The sequence below is a fragment of the Saccopteryx bilineata genome, chromosome 4, assembly GCF_036850765.1.
Source record: "Saccopteryx bilineata isolate mSacBil1 chromosome 4, mSacBil1_pri_phased_curated, whole genome shotgun sequence".
Lineage (NCBI taxonomy): Eukaryota > Metazoa > Chordata > Mammalia > Chiroptera > Emballonuridae > Saccopteryx > Saccopteryx bilineata.
The window spans coordinates 62,638,318-62,660,085 of NC_089493.1; the positions used below are offsets into that span (position 1 = coordinate 62,638,318).

A 21,768-nucleotide genomic window follows, 5' to 3' on the forward strand; every position below is an offset into this window, starting at 1 on the left:
ATGTGACTTCATCATTTCAGGGGCTTTTATTGCCCATTATATCAAGGGAAAGATGATATTTAAACTTCAAAATATAAGTCATCACCCACTGGAAATGAGCGTGCCTCTCTATAGGACTGCAATCAAAGAAAACAAGGGGAAATGCTGGCCATTTGGAATCAGCATTTTTCATGGGCTGCACACATGAAAGCAGCCAGGAGATGAGGAGAGAGAGAGTGTGCGTGTGCGTGTGTGTGCGTGTGTGTGCGCGTGTGTGTGTGTGCGCACACATGCGCGCACGTATGCGTGTAGAATGAGAAGCTATGAAGTTTCACTGTATGTAGTACTCACTGCACATTAAGACTTGTGCTAAACTTTTCTGAACTAAAGCAAAGAAACATGACCAGAACCTTAAAGGACAAGGAGGAAGGAACACTGAGAGGAAAGGGAAGCATACTCTGGGACCGGCAGCAGCGCTAGCCTGACAACAGGCTCACTAAGAGACACATGCCAGCATGTCTGAAGCAACAACTTACTTGCCCACAGAAGGCTTTACCTCACGTGCCACCTATTCATAGGTGCTCCATGTCAAAATGAGAAAAATGCCGATCTAAACCCTCTCCTGCATAAGTGCAACCCAGAGGTTCTACAGGATCCGTATCTCTGGGCCAAACTCAATTAAAGGGCAAGTAAAAGGTTTTATATCGAAACTGAAGCTGACAGAGAATTAGGGATTTTTTTCCCCCAAAGGAATGCTTAGAAAGTGTAATAGGGCTGGTGAGAAGCAATCTTTTTTAAGTTGTTTTATTAAAATTCCTATAATGTTCAATAGTATCATTTCTGAGAATAGTCTATCCCCACAGCAATACAATCTCATAGCCGGTATATTTTACTGATACATACAGAACCGGCATCTTGGCAAACGTGGGGAGACGCCACAAGCCGCTGGAGAAGGCCCAGCTGCCAGCACAGTAGGTGCCCAGCAGAGATGATGGTCAGCAATTAGGAAACTCCACTGTCATGGCACTTACGAAGATGTTTCATCTCCAACCATTTCCCTCAGAATGCAAAATAACCACATTTTTGGACAAAGAAGTGGATGAAAATTTGTTCTTCATATTTGTACCTTGAGTTCAAAACAAAAGTGCAGAACCATCAGTTGTTTAAGAATAAAAAGTCATCCTATTGGTCAATTGTATGGCTTATGTAGAGAAAGCAGGATTCTTTTCTACTTCATTCTTTCTTTTCTTCCTTAAAAAAAAAACTACTGTGTTCTGTCTTTTTTGTTTTTGTTTTTGTAGTTTTCTGGTGAGAAGCAGGGAGGCAGACAGACTCCCGCATGCACCCGACCAGGATCCACCCGGCATGCCCACCAGGGGGCGATGCTCTGCCCATCTGAGGATGATGCTCCATTGCAACCAGAGCCATTCTAGCACCTGAGGCAGAGGCCATGGAGCCAACCTCAGTGCCAGGGCCAACTTTGCTCCAGTAGAGCCTTGGCTGTGGGAGAGGAAGAGAGAGACAGAGATGAAGGAAAGGGGGAAAGGTGGAGAAGCAGATGGGTGCCTTTCTTGTGTGCCCTGTCCAGGAATTGAACCTGGAACCTCTACACACTGGGCCGACAGTTTACCACTAAGCCAGCCGGCCAGAGCTGTGTTCTCTTTTAAGGTTACTTTACTGATTCCACATAGGGGCCCAAAGTTATTTAACAAAATGTGAAATAGTATTGGAAGAGAGTTCATAAAAAATCTTGTGCATTGGCAACTAACAAAATATACAAAATATAGGGCCTTCAAGCTTTTACAAACATTCACAAGCACAATGTGTTTAAGAGTCTGTTCTAATCCAAATGGCATGGAAATCTTGGCCCTAACTATAATGTTATCAAATTCCCCAGTCACTTATTATTAAGATATAAGAATAGATTAAAAGTGTCAAGGAGATGGGGTCTACTTTATGATCATGCTTTATTTATTTATTTATTTATTTATTTTTAATTTTTCTGAAGTTGGAAACGGGGAGGCAGTCAGACAGACTCCCGCATGTGCCTGACCGGGATCCACCCAGCACGCCCACCAGGGGACGATGCTCTGCCATCCAGGGCGTCGCTCTGTCGCAACCAGAGCCATTCTAGCGCCTGAGGCAGAGGCCACAGAGCCATCCTCAGCACCCAGGCCAACTTTGCTCCAATGGAGCTTTGGCTGCAGGAGGGGAAGAGAGAGACAGAAAGGGAGGAGAGGGGGAGAAGTGGAGAAGCAGATGGGCACTTCTCCTGTGTGCCCTGGCCGGGAATAGAACCCGAGACTCCTGCACGCCAGGCCGACACTCTACCACTGAGCCAACCGGCCAGGGCTATGATCATGTTTTAAATGTCACTGACAAGTCAAAGGAAACTGATTTAAAACAGTATGGATGAGCCCTGGCCAGGTGGTTCAGTGTATAGAGCATTCTCCTGGCGGGGCAAGGTCACGGGTGTGATCCCCAGTCAGGGCATATATAAGAAGCAACCAATGAGTACACAACAAAATGGGTCAACTAAGTGGAACAACAAGTTGGTGCTTCTCTCTCTCTCTCTCTCTCTTTCTTTTTCTCTCAAATTAACGGAAAAATTAAAAGTAAAATAGAGTTCTTTTAAATAAAACACCGAGGGTGATTTTCCAGAGGGAGAGAGAACCCCCTTTGGCACACAGAAGCTAAGTGTGCCCTAACTCACCTTACAGAGGGCCAGCAATATATGATATAGTTCCCATCACAGGAAAGAGACGACCAGAAAGCCAGCAACATCAGGAACATTTTTAAGAAAAGATACGCTATTTCTCTTTCCTGTTCTCTCATTATTGGCCTCTGCCTGAAAACACATCACCAGAACTGAGGCTCATATCCTCATCCTAGTTACCACTACAAATAGCTCAATAAATAATTTAGTTAATTATATTCTGTCCACTGATATATGCACAAAAGAAGTGTTTAAGATGCAAAGAGGCATTTAGTTCATTTCAGAAATATTGCCTTTTTTCAAAATGTTGACATTGTAAAGTAATTTAATCTTTTTTTGTTTTTTAATTTTTATTTATTTATTTATTCATTTTAGAGAGGAGAGAGAGAGGGAGGGAGAGAGAGAGAAGGGAGGAGGAGCTGGAAGCATCAACTCCCATATGTGCCTTGACCAGGCAAGCCCAGGGTTTCAAACCGGCGACCTCAGCATTTCCAGGTCGACGCTTTATCCACTGCGCCACCACAGGTCAGGCTGTAAAGTAATTTAGATACTGAAATGTATTTATTCATTTGTTCTGTTGCTTAGTGTAAAATGGGGGAAGATGTAAAGATGATATGGCACTGGATTAGCTGACTAGAAGAAAGAGATACATAAACAAAGCAAGGTCAAATGTGCTAAAATAAAGAATTTAAAGCTAGAGGGTATCAGGAGAAAGGGCAAATAACCATTACAGTTTTCAGTTATTGGGAAAATTCAGCAAATTAGGGGACTCCCCAATAGCTAAAATAGCATTTTTCCCTTTTAAAATCATTCATTGAGGTCCTGGCTGGTGGTTCAGCAGATAGAGCATTAGCCCGGCATATGGACTCCCAGCCAATGCATACAGGAGAAGTGACTGTCTTGTTTCTCTCCCCTCCCTCTCCCTCTTCTCTTTCTCTTCCCCTCCCACAGCCAGTGGCTCAGTTGGTTCGAGTGTGGCCCAGGGCACTGAGGATAGCTCCTTAGGAGCACGACAGCCTTAGATGCTAAAAATAGCTCAGTACTCGAGCATCAGCCCCAGATGGGGTTGCAGGGTGGATCATGGTCAGGATGCATGCGTGAGTCTGCCTCACTATCTCCCCTCCTCTTACCTAAAAAAATATATATATTAAAATCATTCAATGAAGTGTCCACACAGTAATCATAAAGTATGTCAAAGCCTTACCTTCTATTTATATTTGTTTGTGAAGCTACATTTTTATTGAAAGCCATAAATTGTTTCAGTGATATAATTTCTGGAAAATTATCATTAGGCTATTTTTCTATAAAAAGACAAGGACACATGTAAAAACTGTTCACAATATTTTATCATAATTTAAAAAAGGAAACAAATATAGGAGGATGATTAAATATATTGTAGTTTAACTCCTTAAAAATGACATATAGCCTGGCCAGGTGGTGGCGCAGTGGGTAGAGCATCCACCTGGAACACTAAATATTCAGGTTTGAAACCCCACCATCGCCGGCTTGAGCGCAGGCTCACCAGCTTGAGCATGGAGTCACCAGCTTGGATGTGGGATCATAGATATGTGCCCATGGTCCCTGGCTTGAGCCCAAAGGTTGCTGGCTTAAAGCCTAAGGTCACTGGCTTGAGCGCAAGGTCGCTCGCTTGAGCAAGGGGTCACTGGCTCAACTGAAGCCCCCTAGTCAAGGCACATATGAGAAAGCAATCAATGAACAACTAAAGTGATGCAACTACGAGTTGATGCTTCTTATCTCACTCACTCTTCCTTTATTGCTAAAAAAAAATGACATAAAGGTACAAGGTATAATAAAGAAATTTTTTCCTGACATTAACTTTTAAAAGCAGATATCAAAACTGTAGAGACATTGTGTAATTGTTTTTACAATTATACATATAGACAGGTAGATGAAACCCATCAATGTGTAGGGAGGCAAACAGAAAATGTAAAAATAAAAATAGTTGTTAAGATATTAGAAAAATAGCCCTGGCCAGTTGGCTCAGTGGGAGCATCAGTCTGGCATGTGGATGTCCTAGGTTCAATTCCCAGTCAGAGTACACAGGAGAAGTGACCATCTGCTTCTCCACCCTTCTCCAATCTCTCTCTTTCTCTCTTTCTCTCTCTCTCTCTCTCTCTCTCTTCTCCTCCTGCAGCCAGGGCTGGATTTGAGCAAGTTGGCCCTGGGCACTGAGGATGGCTCCAGGGCCTTGCCTCAGGCACTAAAATAGCTCAGTTGCTCAGCAACGGAACAATGGCCCCAGATGGGCAGAGCATCACCCCATAGGGGGCTTGCCAGGTGGATCCCGTTTGGGGCGCAGGTGAAAGTCTGTATCTGCCTCTCCGCCTCTCACTGAGCAAGATAGATAGATAGATAGATAGATAGATAGATAGATAGATAGATAGATAGATAGATAGATAGATAAAAACATGTTAGGAAAATAGGCCCTGGCTGGTTGGCTCAGTGGTAGAGCATCGGCACGGCGTGTGGAAGTCCCGAGTTTGATTCCCGATCAGGGCACACAGGAGAAGCGCCCATCTGCTTCTCCACCACTCCCCCTCTCCTTCCTCTCTCTCTGTCTCTCTTTTCCCCTCCACAGTCAAGGCTCCATTGGAGCAAAGTTGGCCAGAGCGCTGAGGATGGCTCCATGGCCTCCGCCTCAGGCACTAGAATGGGTCTGTCTGCAACGGAGCAACGCTCAGATGGGCTGAGCATCACCCTCTGGTGAGCATGCTGGGTGGATCTTAGTAGGGTGCATGCTGGAATCTGACTGCCTCTTGCTTCTGACTTCAGAAAAATACAAAAAAAAAAAAAAGATGTTTTCCCACCCACCCCCATTTTAAAATTTCATTTTGTGGTTTTAACAGTATTTCAGTGATAAATACACACATTCGCAAAGCTGCATTCTAATACACCATCTTTGTAACTCTGAGCCCTGAAAAAAAAGGCAGGGCCATGAGAGCAGTATAATACCATCAGTATGGTGCTTTCTAAGAAATCCTTGGATAAAAAGAGAAATACCAGTGTTAAGAAAGAGGCCTAAAGCGTTCTCAGGAGAAAAGGTCTAAACAGAGACAGAGAGATGGTCAGCTGGGGAGAACAGAAGTAATTCCCACGACTAGCCATGTGAAAAATGGATTCATGAGATGTCCTGTGCCGTACAAGCACTCAGCCCCCCGCCCTTGTGAAGTCGTGGGGAAGAGAGAGGCTACATTCTGAAGGGCGAGAACTAAACTCCTTCCTGGGGAATTACTTCAAAACTAAACAAGGAAGGGGGTGAGAAAACAATTGACAGGGGAAACTTAACAAGGAACTTAAAAGCCACCAGCTTTTAAACCCAAGAAGGGGACAAAGACTCAAACCTTTCGGTTAAGAGCAATAGAAAATAAAAGTTCAGTACTAACAAGGTACCTTTCTTATTTGATTTTTTTTTTTTTTTTGGCTTTGTTCTAAATTGTGCATAATTTATTTTGGGGGCTGCTCCTACAAAACAAAGCTTATTAGGAAAATAAATTTCAAAAATATGGGTGATAATAATGTTATAGCAAATATCAAAGCATCTAAATGGGCACAGAGATAAAACTTCTATCTTTCTGTGACCCTCAATTAAACTCATTCCCAACAAAAAAAACATTCATGACCTAGTCTTCCTCCAATCATTTTATATGTGTGTATCTAACACCTCAACACAATGGTAATCTAATTCAGGGGAAAAATGATAATTGTCTTTGTAAAATCCCTTAATAATTAACAAATGCTAATAAGCAGAGGAAAGAGGCAATCTCATTTACTGACTCATAGATAAGAGCTAAATATTTAATAGGGAATATACTAATATGGGCAGAGGCCAGATGGGCAGCCTGTGTACACAGCAAATAGATTCGTTCATTCACTCGTTCCCTTACTCATAATACATCCATCCAACCAACCAACAAATGTTTATCTACTGAGTGCTATCCATCCCAAGCACTGGGACAGCAGCTGTGGATCCAGTTCTGCGCTAATCATCACCACTCCTACCATCCTGGAGCTTACAGTCTGGTGGGGCCTTAAACAAAGAAAAATTTAACCTGTGAAAAGTGTTATATGGGCATTAATGTATTCTCAATGCTTCTGCATAAACAGCATTATGTACAAAGTATTTTTGCCCGAAGTTTAATGTGTAGAGATCTAAGTACAAATTTACTAGAATACAAGGGAGAGTGAAGCAAGTTAATGGACACCATAAGGAAATAGTCAGACAAATCAGTGGGGCATTGGTCCTGTCTCTTCACCAGATTGAGGGGATGGAAGAAAAAAAAGCAGGGAGTAGGGAATGGAGGAGGAGGTCTTTACTAGGATAAATGAACACTGGAGACAACAGTGAAAACAATGAGGGACTCTTGGCTGGATCCTGGCTGGGAGGCTAAGGGACCACGACCATAAAATATACTTGGGGGACAACCTGAAATTTTTGAATAAGGACCCAGGTATTAGAACTCTTGGTATATTATATATATTACAGAAATTATTAATTTTTTAGGTGTGATAACAGTATTTTAGTTGTAAGAAGATTCCCTAACTTTCCAAAGATGCCTGCCTAAGAATTTATCAGTGAGGCACAGAGCTAACCTGTAATTTGCTTTGAAATGGTTCAGCAAAGGTGAATAAATGGATGCATAAAAAAAAGGAAGGATGAATGGATGTACAAATGAATAAGTGGAGTTAATATCACATAATGTTGACAAATGTTGGATCTGGGTTGGGGCTCTATGGAAGTTGATGCAGTACTTTTTCTACTTTTTTGAATGGTTGAATATTTTCCTAAGACAATGTTTAAACACTGTGACATACGATGCTCTTACCATAGGCACCGGTGGAGCAAAATGCACGAGACAGAATGTGGCTCATAGCACTCAGCCCCTGCCCTACCTCCACCATCTCATATCCTCTTCAGCACGTGGGGCCTATCTTATCACCTGAGCCCCCAGGCCCCTTACCTCAATCAGAGCCCCCTTCTCCCTGTCTTCAGATCGTTTAGCACAGTCCAACTCATCATGCATTTCTGAGAGCTGGTCCTGGAGATCCCTGATCTCAGTCTGGTGCTGTTCCCGTTCCATCTTCACCTGAAAAAGTCTGACAGGAAAGGAAGTCCATCAGACAGTCTCTTCTGTACTCTGCTTATTTCCCTCCAGTCTGATTTCAGACCCTTAGATGCTCAGGCAGAGGTATCTAAAGCCCCAAGGAGCCTCCCATTCTCTGCTACCCCCAACCCCCACTATTATAGACCAGAGGAGTCAGCAATTTATGGCCCATGGGCCAATCTGGCCCACTGCCGACCTTTGTAAATAAAGTTTTATTGGAATACAGCCATAGTCATTTATTTATGGATGCTTGCGGTCATTTGCACAATACAATGGCAAAATTGAGTGGCTCCAACAAAGACCATATGGCCCATAAACTGTAAAGTATTTACTATCCGACAAAAATTTGCCAACCTCTGCTCCGAATCAAATTCACAGCTATTGTATCATTTTATTTTGTAAAGTCTTTACTATGCCCTAAATTTTCTTATTTTTTTTCTTACCAACTTCTTTTCCAAAATTAACCTCTAAGAATGTTGTAAAAGCAAAAATCTATACCATCAAAATTGCCAAGGCAATTAAACGCCTTTATTATATAATGTCCTATTTTTCTTGAATTTCCCTCCAGATCTCACTCCTGCTTGAACCTTCACTTAAAGTTTCCATCATGCCTGACCTGTGGTGGCACAGTGGATAACGCGTCGACCTGGAAATGCTGAGGTCGCCGGTTCGAAACCCTGGGCTTGCCTGGTCAAGGCACATATGGGAGTTGATGCTTCCAGTTCCTCCCCCCTGTCTCTCTCCCCCCGCCTCTCTGTCTCTCTCTCTCTCTCTCCCTATCTCTCTCCTCTCTAAAATGAATAAATAAAATTAAAAAAAAAAAATTAAAAAAAAAAAAAAAAAAGTTTCCATCATGACCACAGGGCTTCACAGCACTGTACCTTTTCAGACCTTAGTTTCAGATCTTGTTTTCAGAGATTTTTTTTTTTTTTTAAAGGTTGGGGACCACTGCTTTATTTATTCTTTTTTTTTTTTTTTTTTAGAGAGGAGAGGGAGAGACAGAGAGAGGAGAGAAGAGAGAAGGGGGGAGGAGCTGGAAGCATCAACTCCCATAGGTGCCTTGACCAGGCAATCCCAGGGTTTCGAACCGGCGACCTCAGCATTTCTAGGTCGACGCTTTATCCACTGCGCCACCACAGGTCAGGCCCAGAGATTTTAATGCAACATAATGCCAGAGCTACCTTGGGCTTGACTTTCCATCTCCGCAGACCCAATAGAAGTATAAACACAGGTCACAGAGACCAGCACCATCTCAGGTAAAACTCACAAACTGGAGATCAGGGAGGTCTCGTGAGATGTGCTTTTTGGAGGCTGGGCCCAAGCTCCTTGAAATCTCAGTCATTAGATACTGCCATGCAGTGTTCCCTACTTCTCACTCACCTGCTATGAGACCCATTCCAAGGGCTGAAACTATACAAATATCCTTTAAGACAGACAAAGAACTTTAAAATTACTAGCCTTTCGGTTCACCAGGGAGAAAAGAATCAGCAGCCACTATAAATATTTGGGAGACCTGGTACTTCTAAATCAGGGGTAGTCAACCTTTTTATACCTACCGCCCACTTTTGTATCTCTGTTAGTAGGAAAATTTTCTAACCACTCACCGGTTCCACAGTAATGGTGACTTATAAAGTAGGGAAGTAACTTTACTTTATAAAATTTATAAAGCAGAGTTACAGCAAGTTAAAGCATATAATAATAATTACTTACCAAGTACTTTATGTAGGATTTTTACTAAGTTTGGCAGAATCAATCTTTATAAAACAACTTACTATAGTTAAATCTATCTTTTTATTTATACTTTGGTTGCTCCGCTACCGCCCACCATGAAAGCTGGGACGCCCACGAGTGGGCGGTAGGGACCAGGTTGACCAGCACTGTTCTAAATGAATGAAAAGGTTCTGACTACATCAGATGAAGAACCCAGGAAGGACACAGGCTCCCAGCCCAGAACTCACTCTTCCAGGTTTTTCCGGAGCTCCCCTTCGCTTTCCTCCAGTCGCTGCTGCAGCACGGAGTTCTCCTCCACCTTAGTTGCATGCTGGCCCTGGAGCTCTTCCAGGTTTGCTTTCATTCTCTCTCTCTCTTCTTTAATGTTCTGTTGATTCTAATATGAATACACGTGATTTTAAAGTACCTCCACCGTGCCTGACCGGGCGGTGGTGCAGTGGATGGAGCATCGAACTGGGATGCGGAGGACCCAGGTTCAAGACCTCGAGCTCACCAGCTTGAGCCCAAGGTCACTGGCTCGAGCAAGGGGTTACTTGGTCTCCTGAAGGCCCGCGGTCAAGGCACGTATGAGAAGGCAATCAATGAACAATTAAGGTGTTGCCATGCACAATGAAAAACTAATGATTGATGCTTCTCATCTCTCCATTCCTGTCTGTCTGTTCCTGTCTATCCCTCTCTCTGACTCTGTCTTTGTAAAAAAAGTACCTCCACCGTACATTCATGTTATCCCACAGAAGCCTACTTCTATACTCTGATGGATTCCATGTCTTTGCACTTACTTTATTATTAATTACATTATTAATTATTCATCAAATTATATAATTAAGGCATAGGGGTTTGTAGCTAGAAAGAATATTAAATATTTAATGAGTTGTAATACTCCTAACATAGCTAACCTCATTCTGCTATTTTGATTACTTACCTTATTTTTCCATGTATAAGACACACCATTTCTTAGAAAAATTTGGGGTCTAAAAACTGGGTGTGTCTTAAACAGTGGTTGTAGATTTTTTTTACTTGCATTTCCCACTTTTTCGCGCTTGTGTTTGAGCTCATTGTTGAAGACAGTGATTCGTCGTCAGACACAGATGAGGACAAACTAATGGATGGGAGTTTTGACAGCGATGAGGAGTTGTATGAATTTTATGATGAATAAAACTTGAGTTCAATAACTTTATGTAATACATTGTTTTTCAAATATTGGGCTGCAAAATTAAGGTGCGTCTTATACATGGGAGTGTCTTATACATGGAGAAATACGATAATTCTGATATTTTATATGCATTTAGTTTCCTACTGCCTGAATCCAACAGTGTTTCTTCAACTCTGTCAAAGCAAAAAGTCCCTATGTGCTTTGGTTATTTAAAAAAAAAAGTTCCTCAGACAACAGGAGCCAAATATACAGGATTTTATTTCTGTGATGAGAAAGATATGTCTTTCCAGGGGGAAAAAAGGCTTTCAATTCACTTGGGCATCCCAAGGTATAAAAATATTCTTTACCGGCCCTGGCCAGTTGGTTCAGCGGTAGAGCGTCGGCCTAGCATGCGGAGGACCCGGGTTCGATTCCCGGCCAAGGCACACAGGAGAAGCGCCCATTTGCTTCTCCACCTCTCCGCTGCGCTTTCCTCTCTGTCTCTCTCTTCCCCTCCCGCAGCCAAGGCTCCATTGGAGCAAAGATGGCCCGGGCGCTGGGGATGGCTCTGTGGCCTCTGCCTCAGGCGCTAGAGTGGCTCTGGTCGCAACATGGCGACGCCCAGGATGGGCAGAGCATCGCCCCCTGGTGGGCAGAGCGTCGCCCCTGGTGGGCGTGCCGGGTGGATCCCAGTCAGGCGCATGCGGGAGTCTGTCTGACTGTCTCTCCCTGTTTCCAGCTTCAGAAAAAATGAAAAAAAAAATTCTTTACCAATCAAGACAGAAATTAAAAAAATAACATAAAGGGGCCCTGGCCGGTTGGCTTATTGGTAGAGCGTCGGCCTGGCATGCAGAGGTCCCGGGTTCAATTCCTGGCCAGGGCACACAGGAGAAGCGCCCATCTGCTTCTCCACCCCTCCCCCTCTCCTTCCTCTCTGTCTCTCTCTTCCCCTCCCGCAGCCGAGGCTCCATTGGAGCAGAGATGGCCTGGGCGCTGGGGAGGACTCCTTGGCCTCTGCCCCAGGCGCTAGAGTGGCTCTGGTCGCGACAGAGCAACGCCCCGAGGGGCAGAGCATTGCCCCCTGGTGGATCCCGGTCGGGCGCATGCGGGAGTCTGTCTGACTGTCTCTCCCCATTTCCAGCTTCAGAAAAATACAAAAAAAATAAAAAAATAAAAAATAACATAAAGGAAAAACCAGATACCTTGACTTCTAGTTGAAGCTTTCTCTGAAGTTCAGTCACTTCTGTGGTCAACTTGTTTTTCTGTTCCAACAGATCTTTGACTTCAGACAAAGAATTAGAAGCCTACAATTAATTACAAAGATGGACTAATTCAAATGTTCAAGGTGACTTATTTTAATTCCCTTTCCCCCAAAATATAACCAGAGCAGTAACATTAAAATCTTAAGACCCAATTCCAATGTATATCCCTACAGAGAAGGGGCACAAGAAAAGCTTCTGGGGTGTTGAAAGTGTCCTATGTCTTGATCTGGGTAATGTTTGCCGCCCTAGACACATACCTGTGTTTAAAACTTCTGCCTGGCCTGTGGTGGTACAGTGGATAAAGCGTCAACCTGGAATGCTGAAGTCGCTAGTCAAAACCCTGGGTTTACCCAGTTAAAGCATATATAAGAAGCAACTACTAGGAATTGATGCTTCCCATTCCTCCCATCCCCTTCTCTTTCTCTCTCTCCTTTCTCTTAAATCAATAAATTTAAAAAAAAAAAGCAAGGCTCTGGCCAGTTGGCTCAGTGGTAGAGCATCAGCCCAGGTTTGATTTCAGGTCAAGGCACACAGGAGAGGCGACCATCTGCTTCTCCACCCCTTCACCTCCTCCATCTCTCTCTCTCTTCTCCTCCCGTGGCCATCGCTCCATTGGTTCAAGTGCTAAGGATGGCTCCATGCAGTCTCTGCCTCAGGTGCTAAAAATAGCTTGCTTGCATGCATGGCCCCAGATGGGCAGAGCATCAGCCCCAGATGGGGGTAGCTAGGTGGATTTTGGTTGGGGTGCATGTGGGAGTCCGTCTCTCAATCTCCCCTCCTCTCACTTGGAAACGGAAGAAAAAAAGTTAAAAAAAATCAATGAACTATATGCAGTTAAGATTAGTGCAACTTAGTATAAGTTATACCCCAGTAAAACAAAGTACAGTAAAAAGATAAAATAATTTGAGAAGATTCATCTACTGCATAAAGTAATATCCAAAGCCCATGTTTCTGTTCCCAAGGCCTTTTGTATAGAACTCTATTCCAGAATTTTCAGTAGATTGGAAATTATTGCTCCATAACCCCCAATGAGATTTATATCCCTACTCTCTGCATATTCCTATACACAAGTAGTAAATAAATGTATGCTGCCTAACTCGGCTTTCTTCTTTTAGATGTTATAAAAGGGAGTCTAGTCAAAGATATGATATCTCTGATCTGATTATAAGTATTGACAAATTTCTTTTTCTTTTTCTTCTATGGATGTAATAATGGGATAAATCCTATAGAAAGTCGTTAGAACACTACAAATGGGAGTGGAGGAAGAAAAGCAAGAATCAAAGCTAGAAAAGGCAATGACTTAGCCCTCATGTGCCTGAATCCAGGTGTGAGCTGTGCCTCCTGAACCGGGAAGGAGGTATTTCCTCACTCACTCCCATGAAATTAGCCAGAACCCCCAGTCAACAAAACATGCAGGATTTCCAATCCTCTTAGATAAAATGAGAACAATCCATTTGAGAAATCTAAATCCCACCCCTGAGGGAACCTGCACACTGCTCTTTGCCCAGCATAAACTCTGCCGACTTTGCTGTTTTCCAGTATGGTCTCAGCCCATGTGGAGAGGGTTCTCACATTCTCTCACAGGAAATCACTTAACTGACACCGAAAAGATAAAACTCCAAAGCCTTTGCCAGCGAATAAACAGATTCAGAAAATAAAGAGGGAGATTAAGGGAGGACAGCACAGCGATCGGAGCCAGAAATCTAAGGGCCTCAGTTCATCTCCTCCTCATCTCTCACTTGCTTCAGTGGTGCTTCTTAACTGGTCTCCTTCCTCTAATCTTACATCTCTCAAACAGCTACAAAAGGAATGAATTTTTATGAGTATGATGCTATTCATATCTGTTTAAAGCCCATCAGCAGTAACCTATCACCTTCAGCCTGAAATGGAAACCTTTTATGCGATGCGAGGTCCTTCCCACCTGGTGCTTCATCTCCACCTGCTCTCTGCTCCTGCTGAACAACATTACCTCCGTCCCTTAAACATGGCAAACACGAGCCTCTTGACATTTTACATTTGTTTGTGCCCTGCCCTCTACCCTCGACGCCCTGCTTTCCCTTAGCCCAGAGAATTCTATCATCTTTTGAGACACTGTTAGCGTCACTGACTCCAGAGGGCTACCCTGACTTCCCCAGTTTGGGCTGGATACCCGGGTCTGTGATGCACAATGACAATCTTAACATCAAGACCAAAGGATTTCAAAGGAAAAAAAAAAGGCAAACAAAGAATGTGTTCTCCCTAAGAATATGCAGGTTAATGAAAAGCAAGAGTCAGAGTGATAACTTAGATTTAAGAGTTTTAGAAGAAAAAAAAAATCCTAAACTAATTTTAAGAACTATGTAAAGCTCCCTGAAGCAAAGTGTATAATCTACAAATTCCCCAGTGGGAAGAGCTCATATAGATATCAATAAATAGTATATACAACGGTGGCCAAAAGTAGGTCTCGACTTGTGAGTATGCAACACAGTTTATTCTTGCGTTATCATTTAATTATTGTATTTTCCATACAAACTGTAAACCTACTTTGACCCACCTCTGTGTGTATGTGTATGTGTATATATCTGTGTGTATACATACATATTATATAATAAAACACACACATATATATATATGAACACACACACACATATACATACACATATGCACATAAATGTACATATATATACGCACATATATATAATTCTATATTTGACGCCAGAGCAGCAGTCAGAGGTTAGCCGAGTGCCAGGGGAATACTGAGCAGTAGAAAAAAGAAGGTAGTTGATGCCTAAAAATATCCTCTATACATATTCCCAAAGTTGAAAAGAAGCCATAGACAAACTTCCTGCTCCCTGTCTCTTGGTATCGTCTCTCTCCTGCTCATGCAGAATTCCCCCGAGAAGAGAAAGTAAAGACATACAAGCAAGAAACAGGTCCCAGCATGACAGTGTAGGATGAGGAGCAAGCGTGTAATCATCTCCCTTAAATGTTACTTCTTTTCAGGGCACCAAGTGTGTCTGACATACAGTAGTAGATGTTCATCAACTATGAGACGAATTCTTTTTTAATAAAAAGATCCCAAATCCCGATTCAAATTCAGTGCAATCAATTAAACAGGCAGCTTTTAAGAAACAAATCTGGCACCACTCCACCCCTTTCTTTCCCTTCTATGGATGCCCCTGCAGCTTCCCATCTCTGCCCCTTAGTCTCTTGTTCCCATTCTCTTATTTCTCATTCCCTGAAGCTCCAGAGCTTGGGGCCAAGCCAGTTCACACTTACCTTCCCAATCTGTCTATGGTAACACTAGGGTTCTTCCTATTTTCTACCCAATTTGCTTCATTCTTTCTATTCCTAGTTTCCCTTTCTTAAATTGTTTTATCCTATTATATTTTATATGTTTTTAAGTGAAATATCTTAAAACCTTTCTGAAAAAGAGACAAGGTACAAACTTATAACATTTAAAACATGATCTTCCCTCCCAGGGACCACTCACTACTCAGGAAACTTCCATCTGGTGTTATAACCAATTGTACAGACTTAAGACTTAAGAAACAGCAAGTTGTCTGCCACCTTCCACGTTAAAGGCCCTCTGCAAGATACAAATCAGCAGCTTACTTGATTATTTCCTTGCATGCTTCCTGCAGCTCGAGACTTTAAAGTCTGGATTTTCTCAAAGACCAGGTTGACTTTTCTTTTAGTAGCATCATCATTATCTGTGCTTCTGGAAAAGAAAACCAACAGTGAGGGGCAACCACTGGTCTCAGAATAATATTTCATATGCCGTGACACACAAACAAGCCCTTTAAGAAGACAAACTGCAGCCCTGGCCAGTTTGCCCAGTGGATAAGAGTGTCAGCCCAACGTATGGATGTCCCGGGTTAGATTTCCAGTCAGGGCACACATGAGAAGCAACCTTCTTCTTCTCCCCCTCTCCCTCTCATCCTTCTTTCCCTCCTCCTCCCATAGCCAGTGGCCCAATTGGTTCGAGCATTGGCCCCAGGCACTGAGAATAGCTTGGCTGGGCCAAATGTCAGCCTCAAGCACTAAAAATAGCCCAGCTGAGTCAAGCATCAGCCCCAGACAGGGGTTGCAGATGGATCCCAGTTGGGGCACATGCAGAAGTCTGTCTCACTATCTCCCCTCACTTAAAAAGAAAAAAAGGACAAACTGCAAAAGGTATGATTTGTTTTAGAATAAATTACAAAACCAAAGCGAGAAGAGCAGAATGGATGGTGTATTTTTTTTGGCAAATATGTTGTTCTATCTTACCATCCAATTTGGGACAGGGTTCCCACTTCCAAACATGTGAAAGAGACAGAGCAACTTTCTAAATAAGCTTGGAGAAAACTTAGTAATTTGTTGTTTGATTCAAATGAAATATATTCTTTCAACAAAGGATTTCTCCTGTGTATGTCTCATATACACATTCATTTTCACTTTTAAATATTATGCTAAGAATGATCAGCTTAGCCTATGTCTAAAAAAATAAATACTCCAAGCCAAGACTGTCAGCACAGCAGCCCTTTGTCTAGACTTTGACAGGTAATGATTGGCTAAAGTCTTATTAACCTCAACCACACTTTCTACCACACATACCTGACAATTAGGGGGAAAAAATTGTAATATGTTTCCTTAAATAAGCACCTCCTGCTAGTCTCTCTCACCAGTCTCTCAAATCATGAACCAAAAAAATAATTTAGAGAATTTTAAATATCAAAAGTTCTTCTACCTTAACCTTTATATAGTAAAACCCTTCACTACATACAGAGACACTAATAACTAGTTCTTAGCTAGAAGAATAGAAGAACCTCTCTGGTTACTTTTTTTCTTTTCAAAAGGCTTTATCTTCTATTTTGAACCAGCTCTATATTACTGACACAGAATTCTAAGGTGCAATACAAAAAATGTGAAGTGTTTTGATACCGATGAGTATTTGCCATGTGACTTTCAGTCCTGTCAGGCTGTACAGCTTTTTTTTTTTTCTTTTTAATCACACCTGATGAGAGAACTGAAACAGAAACTTCAAATTCCTGACCTAGAATTCCAGCACAATTAGTATCTAAATAGGACTGAAAACCAGATAACACAAATTCAACCTCCAAGATAAGTACGTGGAAAGCACTACCCTTGAATGACTCACACATGCTTTAAAAATAATGGAAGCAGGGGCTCCTGGCCAATGTCAGTTCTGGGGAGGGAAGACGTGTTTTTATTTGTAATTTCTTGTAAGGGATGATAGAGCACTATTGTGTGCTTCCATGGAAGAACTCGAAGGGATGGCAAAGTTAATTCCAAACTAAGTAATAGACATTCTTCCTATCTTTGAAATTGTTTTTAGTAACAAATTCAGTCGAGTCATTTAAAAAATATATTCATTTTTAATGTTTAAAGGATGATGGTGCCCTAGCTGGTTCACTTAGCAGTAGAGCGTCAGCCCAGTATGTGAATGTCCGAGGTTCAATTCCTGGTCAGGGCACACAGAGAAACTCCCCCTCTCACTTCTCTTTCTCCCTTCCCTTCCTGCAGCCATGATTCCATTGGAGCAAGTTGGCCCCGGGTGCTGAGGATGGCTCCATGGTTTCCACCTCGGGCTCTAAGCTGGGTTGCTGAGCAACGGAGCAACACCCCAGATGGGCAGAGCATCACTCCCTAGGGCTTGCAGGGTGGATCCTAGTCAAGGCACATGCAGGCATCTGTCTATGCCTCCCCACCTCTCACTGAATTAAAAAAAAAAAAAAAAAGAATGAATGATGGCCTTTCCTACACTGCCCTCTCCTGCACTTCCCTCCCCACCACCCAAGATTTAAATGCTGTTGTGAAAACTCCAGCCATTGAGCTATAACCCTCAAATGTCTCACACAGAGCAGCGAAGGAGGGCAAAACACAAAGTCTTAGAAAAGAAAATATTTTGCTCCTTTAAGGAAAAGCACTAGAAAGTCCCAGGTTCGATTACCAGTGAGGGCACACAAGAGAAGCAACCATCTGCTTCTCCACCCCTCCCCTTCTCTCTCTGTCTCTCTCTCTCTCCTCTCTTTCTTCCTCTCCCATAGCCATGCCTCAAACGGTTTGAGCAAGTTGGCCCCAAGCACTGAGGATGGCTCATGATGGCCTTTCCTCAGATGCTAAAATGGCTCGGTTGCAATAGAGCAGCGGCCCCAGAGGGGCAGAGCATCACGTGGTAGGGGGCTTGCTGGGTGGATCCCAGTCAAGGTGCATGCAGGAATCTGTCTTTGCGTCCCTGCCTCTCACTTAATAATTAAAAAACAAAAAACAAAACGGAAAAGCACTAACCCTTCTTTGAGATAATTGTAAAGTATCTGCTTGGCCGTCTCCTCGTTGGTTTGTTGAGTGACCTCTTGCTGGCCTTTTAACAGATCCGGTGTGGCCTGGAACACAATGTCTGTTATTAGATCACTGGAAGAAGGCAAAACCCTGAAGTAAAAGCTTCCAAACACATTCCTACTTTCCAAAAATGACTCCTCAGGTAAAGATCTTCATTACAACTGGCTCCACCACTTAGTAAACAGCTCTGTAACCTTGGGTAAATTACTTACCTTTTCCTCACCACAGTTTTTTCACCTATAAATTTAGGTTAACAGGGTTGCTGCTATCTATAATAAATAATGAACAGTGCCTGAAAAAAAAACAAAAAAAAAAACAGTGCCTGACCCTTACTAACCTTACTATCATTTTTACCATTATCATTAATTTATTATTGTGTCTACCAAAACACTAAATGTACCACTTAAAGAAATCCCATCAATTTAGGGTTACGTTTGAATTAGGATTAACCTAATTTTTCAGGCCATAAATTAACCCAGTCATTCACGTTCATGAGGAAAATTAATATATCTACATACCCTTAGCATTGAACCACTGTTTAGAAACAATCCACACACTTCCTGATTATACAGCACTACAAACAGAAAAGTCAAACTTCTCTGTAGTGTTTCCCAAGTTACTTTACAGATGAGACCACAGTGGAAATCTAGTTGTACTTGAATTAATTCAGAAAACCATACAATTGGCAGTAGAACATACCTGTGGGAAAATGCTTTTTTAAAAATCGGATGTGACTAACCAGGCGGTGGCACAGCGGATAGCGTGTGGGCCTGGGACGTGGAGGGCACAGGTTTGAAACCCTGAGGTCGCCGGCTTGAGCACAGGCTCATCCTCCTTGAGCTTGGGCTCACCAGCTTGAGTGTGGGGTTGCTGGCTTGAGTGTGGGATCATAGACATGACCCCATGGTCGGTGGCTTGAGCCCAAAGGTCACTGGCTTGAAGCCCAAGGTCACTGGCTTGAGCAAGGGGTCACTTGGTCTGCTGTAGCCCCCTGGTCAAGGTACATATGAGAAAGCAATCAATGAACTAAGGTACTGCAACAAAGAATTGATGCTTCTCATCTCTGCCCCTTCCTGTCTGACTGTCCCTATCTGTTCTTCTTTCTGATTCTCTCTGTCAAAAAAAAAATAGAAAGAAAGAAAAATCGGATATGTAATCACCGTTCCAGATGGAGGATATATATTCTATAGCTTCCTACAGCAGAGGCTGCGGGATATGGAAGGGCAGGGCAGGGGGGGAGCACTGACTAGTATTACCTGAGTATTTGAGGTGGAAGTAAATGTCTTCACAGAAATCTTCTTGGCACTAGAGTCAGGGGAGGTTGCAAGGCCCCGACTCTGTAACATCAGCGTGGCAGTGGCTGTTTTGATTTCCTCCTCCTTCTTATTCTGTGCTGGGAGGGAGGAAGCATGAGCCGTAGCACTTTCCTGACCACTTTTGTTTTCGAGATCTTTGCTCTGCTGGGGAGGCCTGGGGTGGGCTCCCTGCAGCTTGGCGGAGGCACTGCCGGCCCCCTGTTTCCCACGGGGCTCCTGGCCAGGCTGCCGCTGTGGGCATACCTGTGAGGGGCGCAGCAGGTGCTCACTGGACTTGCCCAAGTTCCTGCTGAATTCGTTTAGGTACTCTGAGTTCCCCTGGAGACCAAAAGGAAAGGCACTGTCCACGCTTCTGGACCTCTTCCTATCTTCTGGATTGATTCTGTTTCGCTTCCCAGACCTTCCCCTTCTCTGCAGCCCAGGTTTTTGGTCAAATTTTTCAATCAACTGATCCACGCCAGGAATTGATCCCGTATCAATATCCCGCCCAGTTCCTGGCAAGAAGGGGATATACCTTCTGTTCTCATGACGATTCACATTGTCAGCATGGATGGCACATTCTTGATCATCGAGTAAAAACCTGTACAAGGAGTTGGCCGAAGTGGGCGTTGTTGATGACGATGAGGATCTCCGAGACCGAGCTCCATCCAGAATGGCGCCAGCTGAATCTTGTCTCCGGAAGGGAAGCACATCTGGCCTGGCCTTCTTGGTTTCAGACTGGGTGTGTGGGCTGTGGGCAGGTAGGGACCTCCCGCTAGGGGAGAGGACCTCCTCCACCAGTCCCTCCTTGGCACAGCTCTGAACATTCACGCAGACCGAGGTCTGCTTCTTGGGGTCATCTATGACCACCGAGCTGCACACACGAATGGCCGTCACGTTGGATCTGGCCAGGTCTTCCAAAGGAGGGCTGGTAGGCTGGGAACTACTCGGTTTGGGAAAGCAAGTCCAACCCTTCTTATTGTTGGTACTATCTTCTGTTAAGGTTTTCAGACAGTTACTCTCAGGAGGTGGGTGCTTTTTTAAGTTCAACTCATTCTTCTCGGGGTCGTAGGGCTGCAAAAGCTCTGGATGCCTCTGAAAGTTCAGCACATAGGATGGCTTCATGAGCTCCTCTTTGTGTTCTAGCACTCCATTCTTGCCCTCAAAGAGAGAGGGTTGCTTCAGCGTTCTGACTGAGCTGGGTGGGGCATACGGGTTTTCTGGAAGCTGCAGTTCCTCTGCACTGTTCTCCTCTAGTCCAGCCCCGTTGCTGGGATGCACAGGCAGGTTATTTATCACTGCAGATGGAAATGATGGCCCATTTTCAGAAAAAGATGCACCTGGCAGGCAGCGCTCTGTGTTATTCAGGACTATGTAGGGGTGGCCATCAATTCCCTGTACCCGAATACTGACACCATAGGACCCCGCCTTAGAGTGCTGGGAATGCCTTGATTTTTTGGTTTCATCACTTGCAAGTCTCAGATGGACCCCGTATTCCTGCTGCACGTGTTGATATTCACCAAAATACAGCTCCATGGTTCACTGCTTCCGCTACCGGGGAAAGATGTGGTAAAAAGAGGACATTAGTTAGAATTACATCTGTTTAAATGAAGATTATGTGGGGAAGACATCAAAGTTCAAAAAAAAACAAAACACTTCAAACAGCAAGGAAACTTCAGAACCAATTGCATGTCCAAGTAGGCCTTTCTGGATGCCCCTGGGCGCAGGTGACCATGGTGTTTGTCAACACAGGGCCTGAACCCTGGCCTTAGGGTGGACAATTGGTGTAATGATCTGAAGTCTTTGGCAAAACTTCATGATTCTGTTCCTAGCTGATGGGCTGTTCTGGTTGCTTCGGTTTTATTCCTTAACTGGTTTCCTCACACTGTATGCTATTTATGTTTAACCAATAGGGATAATCCAGTTACCAGCATTTGAGAACAAGGTACTTTTCCATGAAATTAAGAGCTATGGTATTCTGATGCTCTCCACTTTTCTTTATTCCTATAACCATAAGTTCTTCCATCAAAACAACCTTCACAACCTTTTTTATGTACAATCTTGCTTTGAAATCTTTATCACTATTTCTTTGGATTTACTGTTTAAAACATTTGACTTTAAGGAATCAGTTGTTTGTGAGACCAACAGTGAGAGTAAATGATTACATACAATTTTTCCATCATTTTCTTTTTCTTACTAAAAAAGATCA

General features: G+C 43.3%; 1 protein-coding gene across 5 annotated transcripts in view; it reads right to left on the minus strand.

The window, feature by feature from the left end:
• Positions 1-21,768, minus strand: part of CGNL1 (cingulin like 1) — a 182,321-nt gene that overhangs the window by 94,864 nt on the left and 65,689 nt on the right. For 3 of the 5 annotated variants that reach the window (XM_066276109.1, XM_066276110.1, XM_066276111.1), the window contains exons 2-7: positions 19,521-21,110; positions 18,214-18,308; positions 15,538-15,643; positions 11,884-11,985; positions 9,777-9,925; positions 7,675-7,810 (exon numbers count right to left, since the gene is read on the minus strand). In XM_066276109.1, the coding sequence (XP_066132206.1) occupies positions 7,675-7,810; positions 9,777-9,925; positions 11,884-11,985; positions 15,538-15,643; positions 18,214-18,308; positions 19,521-21,095 (2,163 nt within the window). In that variant the 5' untranslated portion in view covers positions 21,096-21,110. The remainder of the gene's footprint in view (positions 1-7,674; positions 7,811-9,776; positions 9,926-11,883; positions 11,986-15,537; positions 15,644-18,213; positions 18,309-19,520; positions 21,111-21,768) is intronic. The other 2 variants (XM_066276112.1, XM_066276114.1) reach the window with 2 other exon arrangements.